Consider the following 13,843-nt stretch of genomic DNA (forward strand, 5'->3'; position numbering starts at 1 on the left):
TTTTTTTTTTATTCTGGGCCAGCTTTAGCTCTGAGGCCTCGCTGCTGAAAACATAGATACAATGTTGCGGTCCGAGCCCGGCTGAATGGAAGCCCTTTTCTGGGGTTTTGTTTAGCTTCTTATTTGCAACATAGTATATAGTTGCTTAGACTTGCAGATGAGAGGCCGGCAAGTGAGGCGGTGAACGTTGGAGTCTGCAGCAAGCAAGCCTCGTGCTCGCTTCAGTGCCTGGCTGCCGGCCGCCATCTTGGCTGACAGTTAATTTGCATATACTCACTGATTAGCCAATGAAAAGGGTAGCGGTCGTACGCTAATTACCATGTTTCTCTTTTATTAGTGTAGATATATATATCCTCTTTCTCCAGAAAGGATTTAAGATGTTTTGATAGTCTAGCACTTGAGATGGTCGAGAGGAAGCACGAGTAGTCTTACCAGGAGTAGGCATTGTTTTTCCATAGAGGGACAGATAGTAAATATTTTAGCTTTTGCCTATATAGTCTCTGTTGCAACTACTCATCTCTGCCAAAGACAATCCTATGTAATAAAGAGCTAATATGCTAATTAGACCGGACGGCGGAACGACCTTCCAGAACGACCAATGGGAAGGGCCGTGAGGCAGCCGGGGCTGCAATGGGCCAAGCCCCTTGCACGAATTTCATGCGTTGGGCCTCTAGTATATAAATGAAAGGGGTGCCTGGGTTTATGCAGCCCGAGATAGTATGTAAGCTGCTTTGCCGGGTTTGGCCTTGATCTAGGCCAGAAGCTCCTGATTTTCCCTGCTTATGCTCTGTGAGCCAAGGGGATGGACCTAGCTAGGTCAGGGTTGTAGAATCAGGCTGAGCAGCTAATTGGGAACCAGACCCCTCACTGTGCCCTCAGAAACCCACAGTGCAGAAACCGTGTGCTTTGATGATTGGGAATGGATGGTTTCCGGAAAAGAAATGCACAGTGACCACTACACAGTTATGAAATAAATGACTCGAAGATACATGCCGTCAGTGCACATTAAACATGAGTCAAGCTATAAAACACCAAAAGGCTGTCGGTGTAGACATCGAATTCCTTGAGAAAGTGATTTCTTTGCAATAAACTTACACATTCTTATCATCATCATATGTATTCTCTCAGTGCATATGAGCCAAGGGCAAAATTTGACCGCCATTTGACAGGAATTAATTTAATTGATAGTTTTGTTTTTAATTCTTCTGAAAAAACATTTCATACAAAAATCAAGCCACGAAATAATATTGCCATCGTTCTACTAAGCCTGGATATGGTTATGATGCCCTATATGTATAATATACTTTTAAGAATTCTAATTCAGCATAAATTAGCAACGGGAAATGGTATGTTGCTAACAAGATCCTCTTCTTTTGAAGATTTGACACATGAAACGTTATGATTATGAAAGAAAATGTTTAATTGGTCAGAACCAGCGAAGATGAATAGAAATGATCCATCTTGCAGCTGAAAAGTCGTCTGATTAAGAATGCCAGATACGAATTACACAGTTAGAAGAGTTGCATCATAGCTCATTTTCTTAAGAATGTGTAATTAATGGCTGCTTGAGAATCTAAGCAGGTGTCATACGTTGATGTAAATGTCCTTTTGTCGAGAAATCTATTAGCTCGGCAGCAGCACGTAACAGAGGAGGAGATCTGGGAGGCCAGACCTCTAATTAACAAGCCGAGGATCCGTCAGAAATTCTTTTCTTGATTCTTGTTTCATTGTCTCTTTTATGTACCTCTCGGTTCCCATCACTTCATCTCCTTTATGAGGACTCTCACTTCACGTCACTTCTTCACGGTTTCATGGGGCTCCGCTTCTGATTGCAGAGAAAGAAGATGCTCTTGGGTTTTGTTTGTTTTTGTGGCTTAATCACAGATGAGTTCCTCTCAGTCTCTCAGTACTAGCTTTTCCGCCACATTTGGTCCACAGCCTCCTCTCTCTGTGCCTGCCAGTGGGCAGGGGTCTCAGCTCACCCACACCCCTGCTTTCAAGTCCTCCGCATGCTGATGATGCTCACACATTCCTCTCCATCTGAGCTATTTCTTACGCCCCGCATCTGTGATCCTCACATATCACAAAGGCAGCCCAGCATCTCCTGCCCTCGTTTCCCCACAAACACCGTAACCGGTGGCACCATTTCCCATGCTAGCGACTGGGATGTCGTCTTTGATCCCCCCCGCCCCATCATCCGATCAATCACAATCCACAACAGCTTTCATGCCAGTCTGTCTCTTCCCGTTTCCATCCCTGCTGCCACAGCCTACATTTGTCCTTCATCGTCTCTCCTCTGAGCCGCTGTGACAGCCTCCTGTAACGGGCTGAATTATGTGCCCTCTCCCCAAATTCATACGTAGAAGCCCTTGCCCCCAGTACCTCAGACTGTGACTGTACTTGGAAATAGGACCTTTAAAGAGGCAATTGAGTCACAGTGGAGTCGTTAGGTGGGCCCTAATCCAGTAGGATGGTGTCCTTACAAGAAAAGGCCATGAGGACGCAGACAAAACAGACAGAGGAATGACCATGTGAGGACCTGGTGAGAAGGTGGCCATCTGCACGCTAAGGAGAGAAGCCTCAGAAGAAAGCGAATCTGCTAACATCTCGGACTTCTGGCCTCCAGAACTGAGGAAATAAATTGAAGCACCCAGCCTGGGGTATTTTGTCATGGTAGCCCTAGCAAACTAATATACCTCCCAGCTGTCATCAGTCTTGTCCCTTCCCATGCTCTTCTCATTCTTACGGAGGCCATAGTGGGCTGTCGACAGTGGAGGTTCGAAACCTGGCTATGCATCACAATTACTTGATGGCTTAAAGAACACATCTACACAGGCTCCATCCCATAATCTTATAGAAGTGAGAGGGGCCCAGACGTATAATATGCATATATATATGGATATGGATGTGTAAAAGCTCCTCAGATGACCCTAATGTGCAGCCAGTGTTGAGAGGTACTGACCCAGAGCACAAGGTCCAGCTCGTCACGTGGCATAGGAGACACTCCTTGCCCTGATTTCTCTCTGCTGCCCCAGCCTCAGCTCTCAGTCATCCCCACCCGGTCTGCCCACCCAGGAGAAACTAAGCTTTTGGCCACACTTCCTGGCCTTGCTGGGTCTCCTCTGCTTGGGGTCCTTTCTCCATGCTCACCAGCCTTTTCCCACCTGCTGACTCCCCTCCTACTTGAACACAAGGGTCAAACTTCACCTCCTCCTCCTGACCTTCCCTTTGCTATGGGGCCTTGGAACCAGGCACCTCCCTGCCATTGCTCTTATGGTGAGTGTTGGGTACGTGGTCATAGACCGAGCTTCCCCAGCAGACTGTGAGCTCCAAGACAGGCACCTGGTCTACCCACATCAGTGGCCCCAGTGCCCAGCACTGTGCTTGACATGTAGTTGGCGCTCAGGGTTTACTGATCGGATGATGGACAGGCTGGGGGTGCAGAGTGTCCGGTCCAGTGATGAACACAAAGGGACTGTAATTTCTTGTTAACTCTGGTGCTTTGTGATGTGACCAGTGTTTGTTGACGGCCAGTACCCAGAGCAGTGGCTGTCAACTCTGCCTCTCTTGCGTTCAACACTGTTAGTATGCGGCACCCCCTGTTTGGGGAATTTTGGGTACTTGCTTTCTTGTCTCTCCATAGTTACTGACAATATTCCCTTGTTCTTACTTTAAAGTCCCAAAATGTTACATTTCAACAAAGAACACACACACCCCTATTAGGAGTCAGCCAGCCATGATAGCTGATTTTAACACACACACACACTCACACACACACACACACACACACACACACACACACACATCTGCAGGCAGGTGCACAATGGGGGCTCCCACAGGCCCCAGAGGAGGTTAGTGGAGGTCGCTGGTTTAAGTAGAAGCCCTGAAACGGCCCTGCACTGAGTTCCCCAGAGTCCTGACTGCACCCTCACATTTCACGCCCCCAGAGAATGTAGGTGATGGGAAGGAGCGATGCTGAGGGCCTTCGCACCCAGCTGCAAAGTTGGGGGGTTTTCCTTCCATCCTCTTTTCTCTGTCTCTTTCTCCCTCCCTCTCCCCTGTCCCCCACTGTTTCCCTCCCCCTCTTTTCCTCTCTTCCTTTTTTCTTCCCTTCCTTTCCTTCTCTCCCATCTTTATATCCCTGCCTCATTTTCTCCTTTCTCTCTCCTTCCCCCCTCCTCTCCTTTCTCTTTCTCTCTCTCTTTGAACAAGTTAAGGAGGAGAAGAAAAACAACTCAAAATCCAAATTCTCTAGTCGGCCAAAACACTTCTAGGTGAGAATTCCATTATTTGAGCTGCCCAAGTTTCAGGAGGTTATAGGCTTGTTGCAGATGATTGTGTCCCTGGAGTTTGAGCTGAAGCACCCGCTCATTGGCCAGACAGTTGGAAGAGAGTTAACACAAGAAAGTGGCTCATGCCCAGGCAGGATTCCAGGACCTTCTCACTAGAGGACTTTGTGAGGGAGCTGATCAGAGCCCTGCCTTCAGACTCAAGCCAACATGGCTTCCAGGGCCAGCTCTACAATGTGACCTTGGGTTCACCTTCTGCCCCCTCGGTTTTTTGCTTTGTGTATAAATTAAGGACAGTGTTATTTGGGTCACAGCTCTGTTGTGAGGACTAAATGAAAAAAAAAACAAAAAACAGTTGTTAAACATCCAGCACACAGTTGGTTTCAACAAGAGGTCGTGAGCATCATTATTCTCACTGTTGCTCTTTGCTTGGTGGCCTCCCGAGTTAGACATTTGGCAGGAATTAATACCTGCTGGGTTCTGAGTCCTCGCACTGTCCCGGAGTCTCAGAGCCCCAGTGCCTGAGGGACCTCTGACTCCACATGGTGACAGTGGAGAAGGCAGCTGAAAGACCTTCTCAGGAATAGGGTTGTAGGCAAGTTTGTGAATCTAAGTACTTTTTATTTGTTTTTGCTTTTTTGTTAATCGTCACCCGAGGATATTTTTCCATTGATTTTTAGAGAGAGTGGAAAGGAGGGGGAGAGACAGAGGAGAGAAACATCAATGTGAATCAGACATATTGATCGGCTGCCTCCCACACATACCCCGGCAAGGGCCAGGGATGGAGCCTGCAACCGAGGTACGTGCCCTGGACCGGAATCAAACCTGGGACTCTTCAGTCCTTGGGCCCATGCTCTATCTACTGAGCCAAACCAGCTAGGGCATAAGTACTTTTTAAAACTAACCAACAGAGAGGCCAGAAGGGAAATCATCTCCTTGTTCTCTGAGGCTTCCTTCCCAAGCTCGCCCAGATCCAATTTTCCCACCCTTTGCCCGTGGCTGTGCTGGCCTGGGAAGCCCTCCTCAGGACTCCTCACGGCACTGCTGATAGATTCATTACGCCTAAGGGGAAGCCGTGAAACAACGGGACCAGTTTTTTTGATAAACAGCCAAAATTTAGACTTCAAAATGAATCTTATTTTCTTCAGAGGAATCAGAGACCTGGGAGGCTGTTCACAAATTCAAACCTTTTGTGAACTTTCCCTGCGGGTTGGTCTCCAGCGCCTCCAGCACATTCCTGCGCATCCCTGAGCTAACCTGCCCTCTTCTTTGCGAGGTGGATTGAATTTTTGGAAATAGCCCAAAGATATCTGAAGCTGAGCCTGCTAAATAAAAAGGATTAGTCATGCAGGATAATAACACTTTGGGATAAAAAAAATAAGGTTATTCTTAGAAAATATTGATTTACCTTTTTTGATGCTACGTGAATCTGGCTCTGAAATCGGAGGCACAAGAGCAGACTTCTGAACACGCTTAAGCACCAGAAGTGGAAGTGGAATAAATTGTGTCCTCCCAAGGCAAAAGCTTCCACAGGAACAAAACTCCTCGTTTAGATACATTGGCTGTGATGCATTTGTTTAGAAAGAACTTGATCTGATGACATATAAGAGTGGACAACCCTCACATATCAATTATTCATAGAGTTTTCCTTGAGCAATGCCTGGTTTAAGAATAACGTCCCATCTTTTGCGTGCCCATATCATTTAGTTTCCTGTCTCCTTTTCTTCCTTTCCTTCTTCTCTCCCTCCCTCCTGGCCTCCCATCCTTCCTTTCTCCCTTTTTAGGCATACGTTGAAACAATTAGACTAAAAGATGATGAAATACTCAAGGTACAAACCAAAGAAGATGGGGACGTCTTTATGTGGTTGAAGCACGAAGCTATCCGAGGCAACGCGGCGGCTCAGGTAAGGATGTGGCCCACTGTCCTGAAATTCTCCATGGTGACAGACCAGGCTATGCCATGGTAACAAAATACCCCAAACCGCAGTGGCTTAAAACAATGCTGGTTTATTCCATCCTCACACTACCTGTCCAATGGGCGTTGGTATGGGCTGTGCTCTCACAGCTCCAAGGAACTCAAGCTAACAGCACAGGCTGGCTCTTGACGCCTCTTCTCAGAAAGTGGCACAAGTCACTCCTCACATTTCACTGGCCAAAGCAAGTCACTTGGTCACTCTTGACTCCAAGAGGCCTGTCGTGTAATCCTGCTCTGAACACAGAAAGTGACAGCGCCACCGTGTTTATGACCAGTCCTAAGACCACCAGTGGACACTTCAATGCATGAGACAGAAACAAAAAGAAGCACCTTGGGGTGCAGGAGAGATTAGATGGGCATCAGGAAGGCCATGAACTCAGCTAGAATAATAGAAAACCATGTGCCAAAAAGATTGACCCTGTCTCTTGAACATGTCTTGTCTCTGGATGGACTTTTAAGAGGTACTAGGAAGGGCAGGGGGGCTGGAGAACATCCCCTACCTGCCTTTTTGCCTTGATTTCACTATGAAGCTGAGCCCCGGATGGGAGCCGGCTAAGGCTGATTGCCCTGGGAGGGCGGGGCCTCCTTCCGAAAAGATTTAGCTTTGGCTTCATGCTCCTGGTGAGCACAGTGTCGAGAACAGCCTCTGGGTCTGCTAGGCCAGAAGACCAGAAACGGAAAGAGAAAGGAAACAGCAGAGAATAAACACATCGACAGGCACACATTTCAGACACTCTAGTAACGGGTCTCCCACCCTCTGTAGAAGTCCTCCTAGCCTTTCAGGAGAAACTTCACTGGAAGTTGTATTTGGCAGAGAGAGGGTGGGGGAGGGGAAGGGAAAAGAAGGAGATGAGAAAAGAAGCAGAAAGAAGGCAAGACAGTCAGGGGCCCACATGGGGCCAGAATGTTAACAGACGTTGCCACTGGCTCCATTCACGGGCGTCTGTCCCTAGCCTGCACACTTTCTAGTGCAGGAAGGAGTTCCAGTGCATAGTTCTGGAAAGGCCCATGCTAGGGCCACTTCTGGGTGCTTTAGAGCCTGCGTGAACTTTCCCAGCAATGGACACTTCTTCCTTCCTTCGTTCACTTTGTTGAGTGGTTCCTATGAGCTCTGATGGGTGGAAGCTGAGGGGACAAGGGCAGACAGATCACATCTTGGGGTTTCTACCCCCCAGAGGGCTCCCAGTCTTGAGTATAATTGTGAAGCCAGCCTTGGGGACAAATTCTGGGCTAGGAGGAGATACATGCCATAGAAAGACACCCTAACTGATAGGGATGTACAGAGGCCTCTATGCTGTTCACTGGGCCAAGAGGGTGGACAGTACCTCTAGAAGGGGGCTCTGGAGGAGAGGAGACAATGTGCTTGTCTTCAGCCAGTTTTGGCCCTGGGTGCCGTTGATTCATTCATGCACATGGACGTACACACAAGCACGCACACACACTCAGATGCAGCATTTTCAACTTGTGTCAAGGATTTGCATTGACACAAGTCCACCTTTCGGGCTCTCCCACCCCCCACACCCTCACCCCTGTTGGAAGATAGCAGGTGTCTACCTCGTTCTTGGTTCTCAGTAGGAAAACATTCCAAGTCAGCTTTGACCTCCCACCTTTCAAAACCTTACGTTGAGCATCACACAGGAAAGTCATTATTCTAAATTGTCTTGCAGCAACGCTTGGCCCAGATGTTGTTCTGGGGGCAGCAAGGTGTGGCCAAGAATCCTGAAGCGGCGATCGAGTGGTACGCCAGGGGTGCCCTGGAGACCGAGGACCCCGCGTTAATATATGACTACGCCATTGTGTTATTCAAGGTAAGCATCACTCATTTTGTGCTGAAGTTGTGCCATTCTCATCAGACGTCCGGAGCCATTGCCTGTAGGCATGCGTCAGATGGAGTCCAGAACTGAAGACACTTAGTGTATGCATCTGCCACTCCTAATGGAGAGGGGTATTTGCTGGAAGGGCCGTACCCTGGTCTCATTTTTAGTCATTAGTCTTATGTTTGGCACCTGGATTCTCTTTGCTTTTGCCAGAGCTGTGGCATTCTGGAGGAGACACCCCATGTTTTATGGATTGGAATGTGGCCGCCAGCCCCCAAGGAGCTGCAATTTTGCCAGCAGGCAGCATCGTCATTAAATTACAGCATAAAGTGTGTGTTTGGGCTGCCTCCCAGCAGCCCTGTTGATCAAACGAAGATCTTGGTTTTAAGCCATAGGAGAAGAGGGGGACAAGTGGGCCAAGCGTTAGCCCAGGACACAGGATGGAGTTCAAGTCCCTCTTCTCCTGTGTCCTTAGAATTACCTGATCTCATGGGACAACAGTGAATTAAATACTATGATGAATGGGCCTTGAGAACCATAAAGCACTGTGTGTTTTATACAAAACAATAATAGTTCACAGTGATGGAGCATTTATTACCTGATTTACATGTATGAACGCATTTAATCCCCACAGCAACCTTGCAAGGTAGGCACTGTGGTGTATTATTATTGCAGCTTATGTATATGGTAACAGGGGCACAGGAAGTCTTTGTAACTCACCCACTCAAGGTCACACAACTGCTACATTTCAAACCTAGGACTGGGACCCAGGCAATCTCCCCCCAAACACAGAGACATCAGTTCACCCATCTGGGAAACGTGAAAAGCTGTTGGCTCCTGTAAGGAAAACCTTAGACCCTGTGTCCATGCCCAAAGGAAGCAGCTGCCCCCCCAGATAGTAAGTGTCTTCACACAAAGGCGTGGATTCATGCGGCCAGGCCCACCTCCAGAACCACAGCTGTGGCCACTCGCTGATTAACAACCAGGACTTTTCTATGTGTCTAACCTTCCAAAGCTTTAAAACCTATTGGTTGTTATGGTTTCCAAATTTATAGCCTGGACTTTCTCTTTCCAGTTGTCAGATCAACATAGAAATGGTTTGACTCTTAGCCATATGCCAATACATTCATGTATTTGTTCAATAAACACTCATTCAGGGCTGACAAAATGCCAGGCTCTGGGCTGGATGGAGGGACATATGGATGCATGAGCCACGTTCCTGACCTCCGGGGGCTCATGCACGGATGGGGAAGGCAGGAGAGACCGGCACAGAGGAGAGGCACTTGTCCAGCAGAGTTGGGGCTGGCCACTGCCCAGAGTACACGATTCAGACCTTACTTCTGCCCACCAGGAACTCACGATCTATAGAGAGAAGCAGACACATAAATAAATTACTCTGCAGGTGACAATGTTTCTCCCGGGTCTAATTTCCCAACCCTTAAAGCTTTTTTGATTTTCCTGCATTTTAACTGAGTTATTCCTAAGTGGGATGAGGGAAGCCCTTGATCAGCAATTAAAGGAAGATTTTTAACCCTGGCCAGAAGGTCTCTTTAAGTGTATTCCATACAAAAATCCCCATACAGAAAATGGGCTTTCCAAATGGGAAGTGCAGTAACGTGCACTTGGCTCATTGTATTGTGTGGGTGTCTGGCTGATTGTAGTCGAGGACGGCGCCACGCTGGTGGCTGTGGTTTGCCCACGACAGCCAAGTCCATCCCACTTTGCATCCACGGGAAGATGGCGCTTTGACTTTCACTGCATAACTGTCCTCAATGAATTCATTCGGTGAATATTATTGGGCACTTACTATGTACCAGGACTTTACAGTTCTCTCACTTAGCTCCTTCTAATACTACTCAGATTCTAGTATAATAAGTAGTCATTGTGCACGACATTATTCCAGTTCTGATTAAGTAACAAATATACTGGGAAATCCAGGACCTAGAAGTCAGAGTACCTGGGTTCTAGTTGCAGATGTAACCGTGGGTTTTCGGATAAGTCAGCCTCTCTGAGCCCCAGTTTTATTTCTTCAAAATAAAGAAGATGGAAAAGATCAACTTTGGCTTCCACATTCTGTGATTCTGGTGCTTTCCCAAAAGTCAAAAAAGGTTGTGCCATTGGCATCTCCAGTTATTCCAAGTAGCCTCATGTCCCCTTCCCCCTCCTCTCCCTCTTTAATTAAATGAAGCAATGGTGCACTTCTGAAAAATATTTTCATCCTCCACTTTGCTTCAGCTCATCGGTTTTACTAAATAGGTAAGTTCAAGTCTAATAGAAACGTGGTGTGTATAATTTAACCTGCAGCTGGAGTCACAGTTTTATTTTGGGTCCTGAGAAATACAGAGACAGGCATAGTCAGCGTGTTTTCTGTGTCCTGTGAGGAGGTTATGAACCGTTATACTTTCTCAGCACAGAACTGAAACGTACAGGGGAAATGCTGTGTGGGGTTCTAAGCTTGGGCTCTGGGGCCCGCTGGCCTGGGTTCGAATCCTGCCTCTACGTCTCACTCGCTGTGTGACTCTGGGCAGGTCTCTCAGATGAGAATGACAGCCGCACCTTGGCGGGGTTGCTGTGAGGGTTAAAGATGATGGGACAGTGCTTGACCCTCGTTAATTAACACAGGAATGTTTACTAGTGCTGTCTCCTTTACTATAGAGCTAAGTGTTTAATTAGAGTTAAAAGTGGGATTCATTGCAAAGCCTGCTCACCTCATATTACCTGTGACCCCATCAACCACTCTGAGGGGCATGTGCCGGGGGGGGGGGGGTCCATAACAGACTCTGAGTGAGTTTGCTCTCTTTGCCTGCCATCCTCCTTGTCAGAGCCATGTCAAGAGAGACCTAAGGGAACCCCCTGCCCCCCTGTCTCATTCTCAGACCCACCATTTCCCCACATGGTCCTGCAGACAGCTCAGCACAGTCCCACGGAGGTCCTCTCTTGTAATAAGAACTTCAAAGCTGTTTCTCTCTATGGTGTACAAAACACCTCTGCTGGGAAAACTTGATTTTACTGGAGGAACCTTGTTCGTTTCTGTCAGTGTCTGACACAGCCAATTCCAAGGGTCCTTACTCCTTCAGAGAAGTTCTCAAGCTGGTTCTGAAGCCAGATGTCCCACCCTGGGGACTCTGGTGAGGACCTCGGGGGCTGCAGATGGCAGCCTAATAACTCTTTCCTGTTGGACACACATCAAGTGCTTTGTCTGGCTGCAAACTAGGTGATCCCCAGAGAAACACATCCAGGATGACCACACTCATTCAACCTCATTCCCGGCCTCTCCCAACAGCACCTGTGGGTTGACGGGCATGCCTGTCACTCGATGATAAATGGGGGCTTTTGTATGGATGCTGAGCTGGGAGGCTGAGGTTTGTTGCCTCTGTTCCACAGATATGAGCAAGATGATGATGATGATGATGATGATGATGATGTACAGCACTGCTTATAGAACTCCACAGATATGAGCAAGATGATGATGATGATGATGTACAGCACTGCTTATAGAAACCTTTAAGATGGGATTTATAATTCAGAAGGCTTGGGTTTTATTTTTTTTTAAGTATTTTGTATCAAACACCAACGTATCTGTGTGATATTTTTTGAGTGCACGCTGAGTTTCTTTTCTTAGTAATCTTTGCTGTTTATCATTGTTTAGGGTCAAGGAGTGAAAAAGAACAGACGGCTCGCCTTGGAGCTGATGAAGAAAGCAGCTTCCAAGGTAACACTTTTGCATATTGTCAGAGGAAAACATTCGCCCCACACACACCCACTGGGGAGAGGAAATGGCCAGCATCTCCCGACAAAGCCCCAAGGTAGAAATGGGGTGGGGAGGGAGGGCTCGCGAGCATTGTAACATTAGTCATTTTTGAGCTACACACATACAGAAACCCGCTACAATGGGGACGGCGAATTCAAAAGCGGAATTCACCTGCAGTCAATAGAATTCAGGCCGATTTTGTTTGAAGGCTAAAATTATAATCAAGGCTGCCCATAACAAGCAGCAGGGGCTCCTTGAAAGTGAATGGATATAAATGCCATTGAATTAGGAAAACCAAAAGCCTAATTCCCTGAAGGTTAACCCTGTCATGGCCAATGCCCACTTGCTTGAATAACGAGGCTGTTTATCAAGGGTAGTGCTGGGTTTAGGAATTATTTTGCTTTTGTCACTATTTACTCTTCAATGTTGTCACCAAGCCAGCTACTTGCGATATAGAACTACAGAATGGGGGTTAGGATGTCCCTTGTTGAGGGGACACACACACACACACACACACACACACACACATACACACACACACACGTGCATACATTTCCCTGCATGGAAACATATGCCCGATGTGTGCCCACCCACACATGTATACTCATGCACATGCATATAGATTTGCAAATAAATGGACTTGTAGAAACCACAACCTTACCAGGCCCTTGATAGCCCTTCTGGCTCTTGACTGTCTCTCTCTCCCCGAGGCCGCTCATGTTGGCCTCTCACAAAGACTCCTGCAGGAACCAGGCTGCTCTTCCTCACTTCCTTTCTGTAGGGAGCTCCGAGTTTCTGTGTTTCTGTAGCCCTGGAAGTGAGGGCATGGAGTGAGCGAGCCACGAGGCTCTCCTCCACCTGTGTGGTGGCAAGAGGGTATAGGACCCAGGAGCAGGAAATCCCCCAGAGTGCACAGCAGCTCCTGACCCCAGCACAGGAGCAGGGAACCCCCCGGAGTGCACAGCAGCTCCTGCCCCCAGCGCTGGTCACGGGAGGCACCAGTTTCAGAGCGCCCTAAAGTGGGGTAGTAGGGGCTTTCCTGGCAGGTGTGAAATTTGCATCTCTGTGGCCATTCTGGCGGAGCACTGGTATCTGATGTGCTCTATTTTGGGTGTATTTTAGCCGGACTGAGATGAGCATTGAGGGAATTGCCATTTTATGGCCTGGAGTAGTCACATCCTTCAAAAATGTTGAGTGAGTCTCACTCATTCCCTCTGCCGGGAGTTACTCAGCCCCTACTCTGCGTCAGACACTGTAGTGCAGGTTGCACCTAGTTTGGTTTTTTGGAATTAGCCAAAAGTCACTTGGAGGCAGACCTATTGACCAAGCAGTAAATGTCCGGAACAAGGGATGAGTAAGAAATAAAACAAGCACTACCTGTGTAGAGCGAGCGTCGGCCTGTGCACTGATGGGTCCCAGGTTCGATTCCGATCAAGGGCACATGCCCAGGTTGCAGGCTTGATCCCCAGTAGGGGGCGTGCAGGAGGCAGCTGATCAATGATTCTCTCTCATCATTGATGTTTCCAGTTCTCTTTCCTTCTCCTTTCTTCTCTGAAATCAATAAGAATATTTTAAAAAATAAAATAAAACAAGATTTCTTGCGGGGCTCCTGCATTGGGTCCAATTACAATTCCTAAAGGAGTCCTGCGGGCATTGGGGTGATGGCAGGTACCTGTGAATGAGCCCATGGCCTCTGGAGGAAAACACTGCAAAGCCGTGTGGGTGTGCCCGTCTGTGGGTCTGTCCAGAGCTGGCTCCTGCCTCTTTATACTACGGCCTGGTCTATGACATCATTGAAATGCACGAGTTCTGCGAGGCCCATCGGGAGTCTGCCTTGCCCCTGGGACTGTGCGAGGCTCAAGAAGAAATGAGTGGATCCACGACACTGACTCTTTCCCGAGCATCAGCTGTCCAGGGACCTGCCAACCTGAACCACCTCTGGATCCTCAGGGTGTCAGGTCTGGGTTCCATTTTGTTGAGCATCTGCATCCCGAGGGTGGCTTTGGTTCAT

General features: G+C 47.9%; 1 protein-coding gene across 2 annotated transcripts in view; it reads left to right on the top strand.

Moving 5' to 3' along the window:
* SEL1L3 (sel-1 suppressor of lin-12-like 3 (C. elegans)) overlaps positions 1–13,843 on the top strand; it is a 92,818-nt gene that overhangs the window by 44,519 nt on the left and 34,456 nt on the right. For both annotated transcript variants that reach the window (XM_014548901.1, XM_014548902.1), the window contains exons 11-13: positions 6,074–6,193; positions 7,932–8,072; positions 11,731–11,793. In XM_014548901.1, coding sequence (XP_014404387.1) covers positions 6,074–6,193; positions 7,932–8,072; positions 11,731–11,793 — 324 coding nt within the window. The remainder of the gene's footprint in view (positions 1–6,073; positions 6,194–7,931; positions 8,073–11,730; positions 11,794–13,843) is intronic.

This window comes from Myotis brandtii, unplaced genomic scaffold (assembly GCF_000412655.1).
Source record: "Myotis brandtii unplaced genomic scaffold, ASM41265v1 scaffold525, whole genome shotgun sequence".
Lineage (NCBI taxonomy): Eukaryota > Metazoa > Chordata > Mammalia > Chiroptera > Vespertilionidae > Myotis > Myotis brandtii.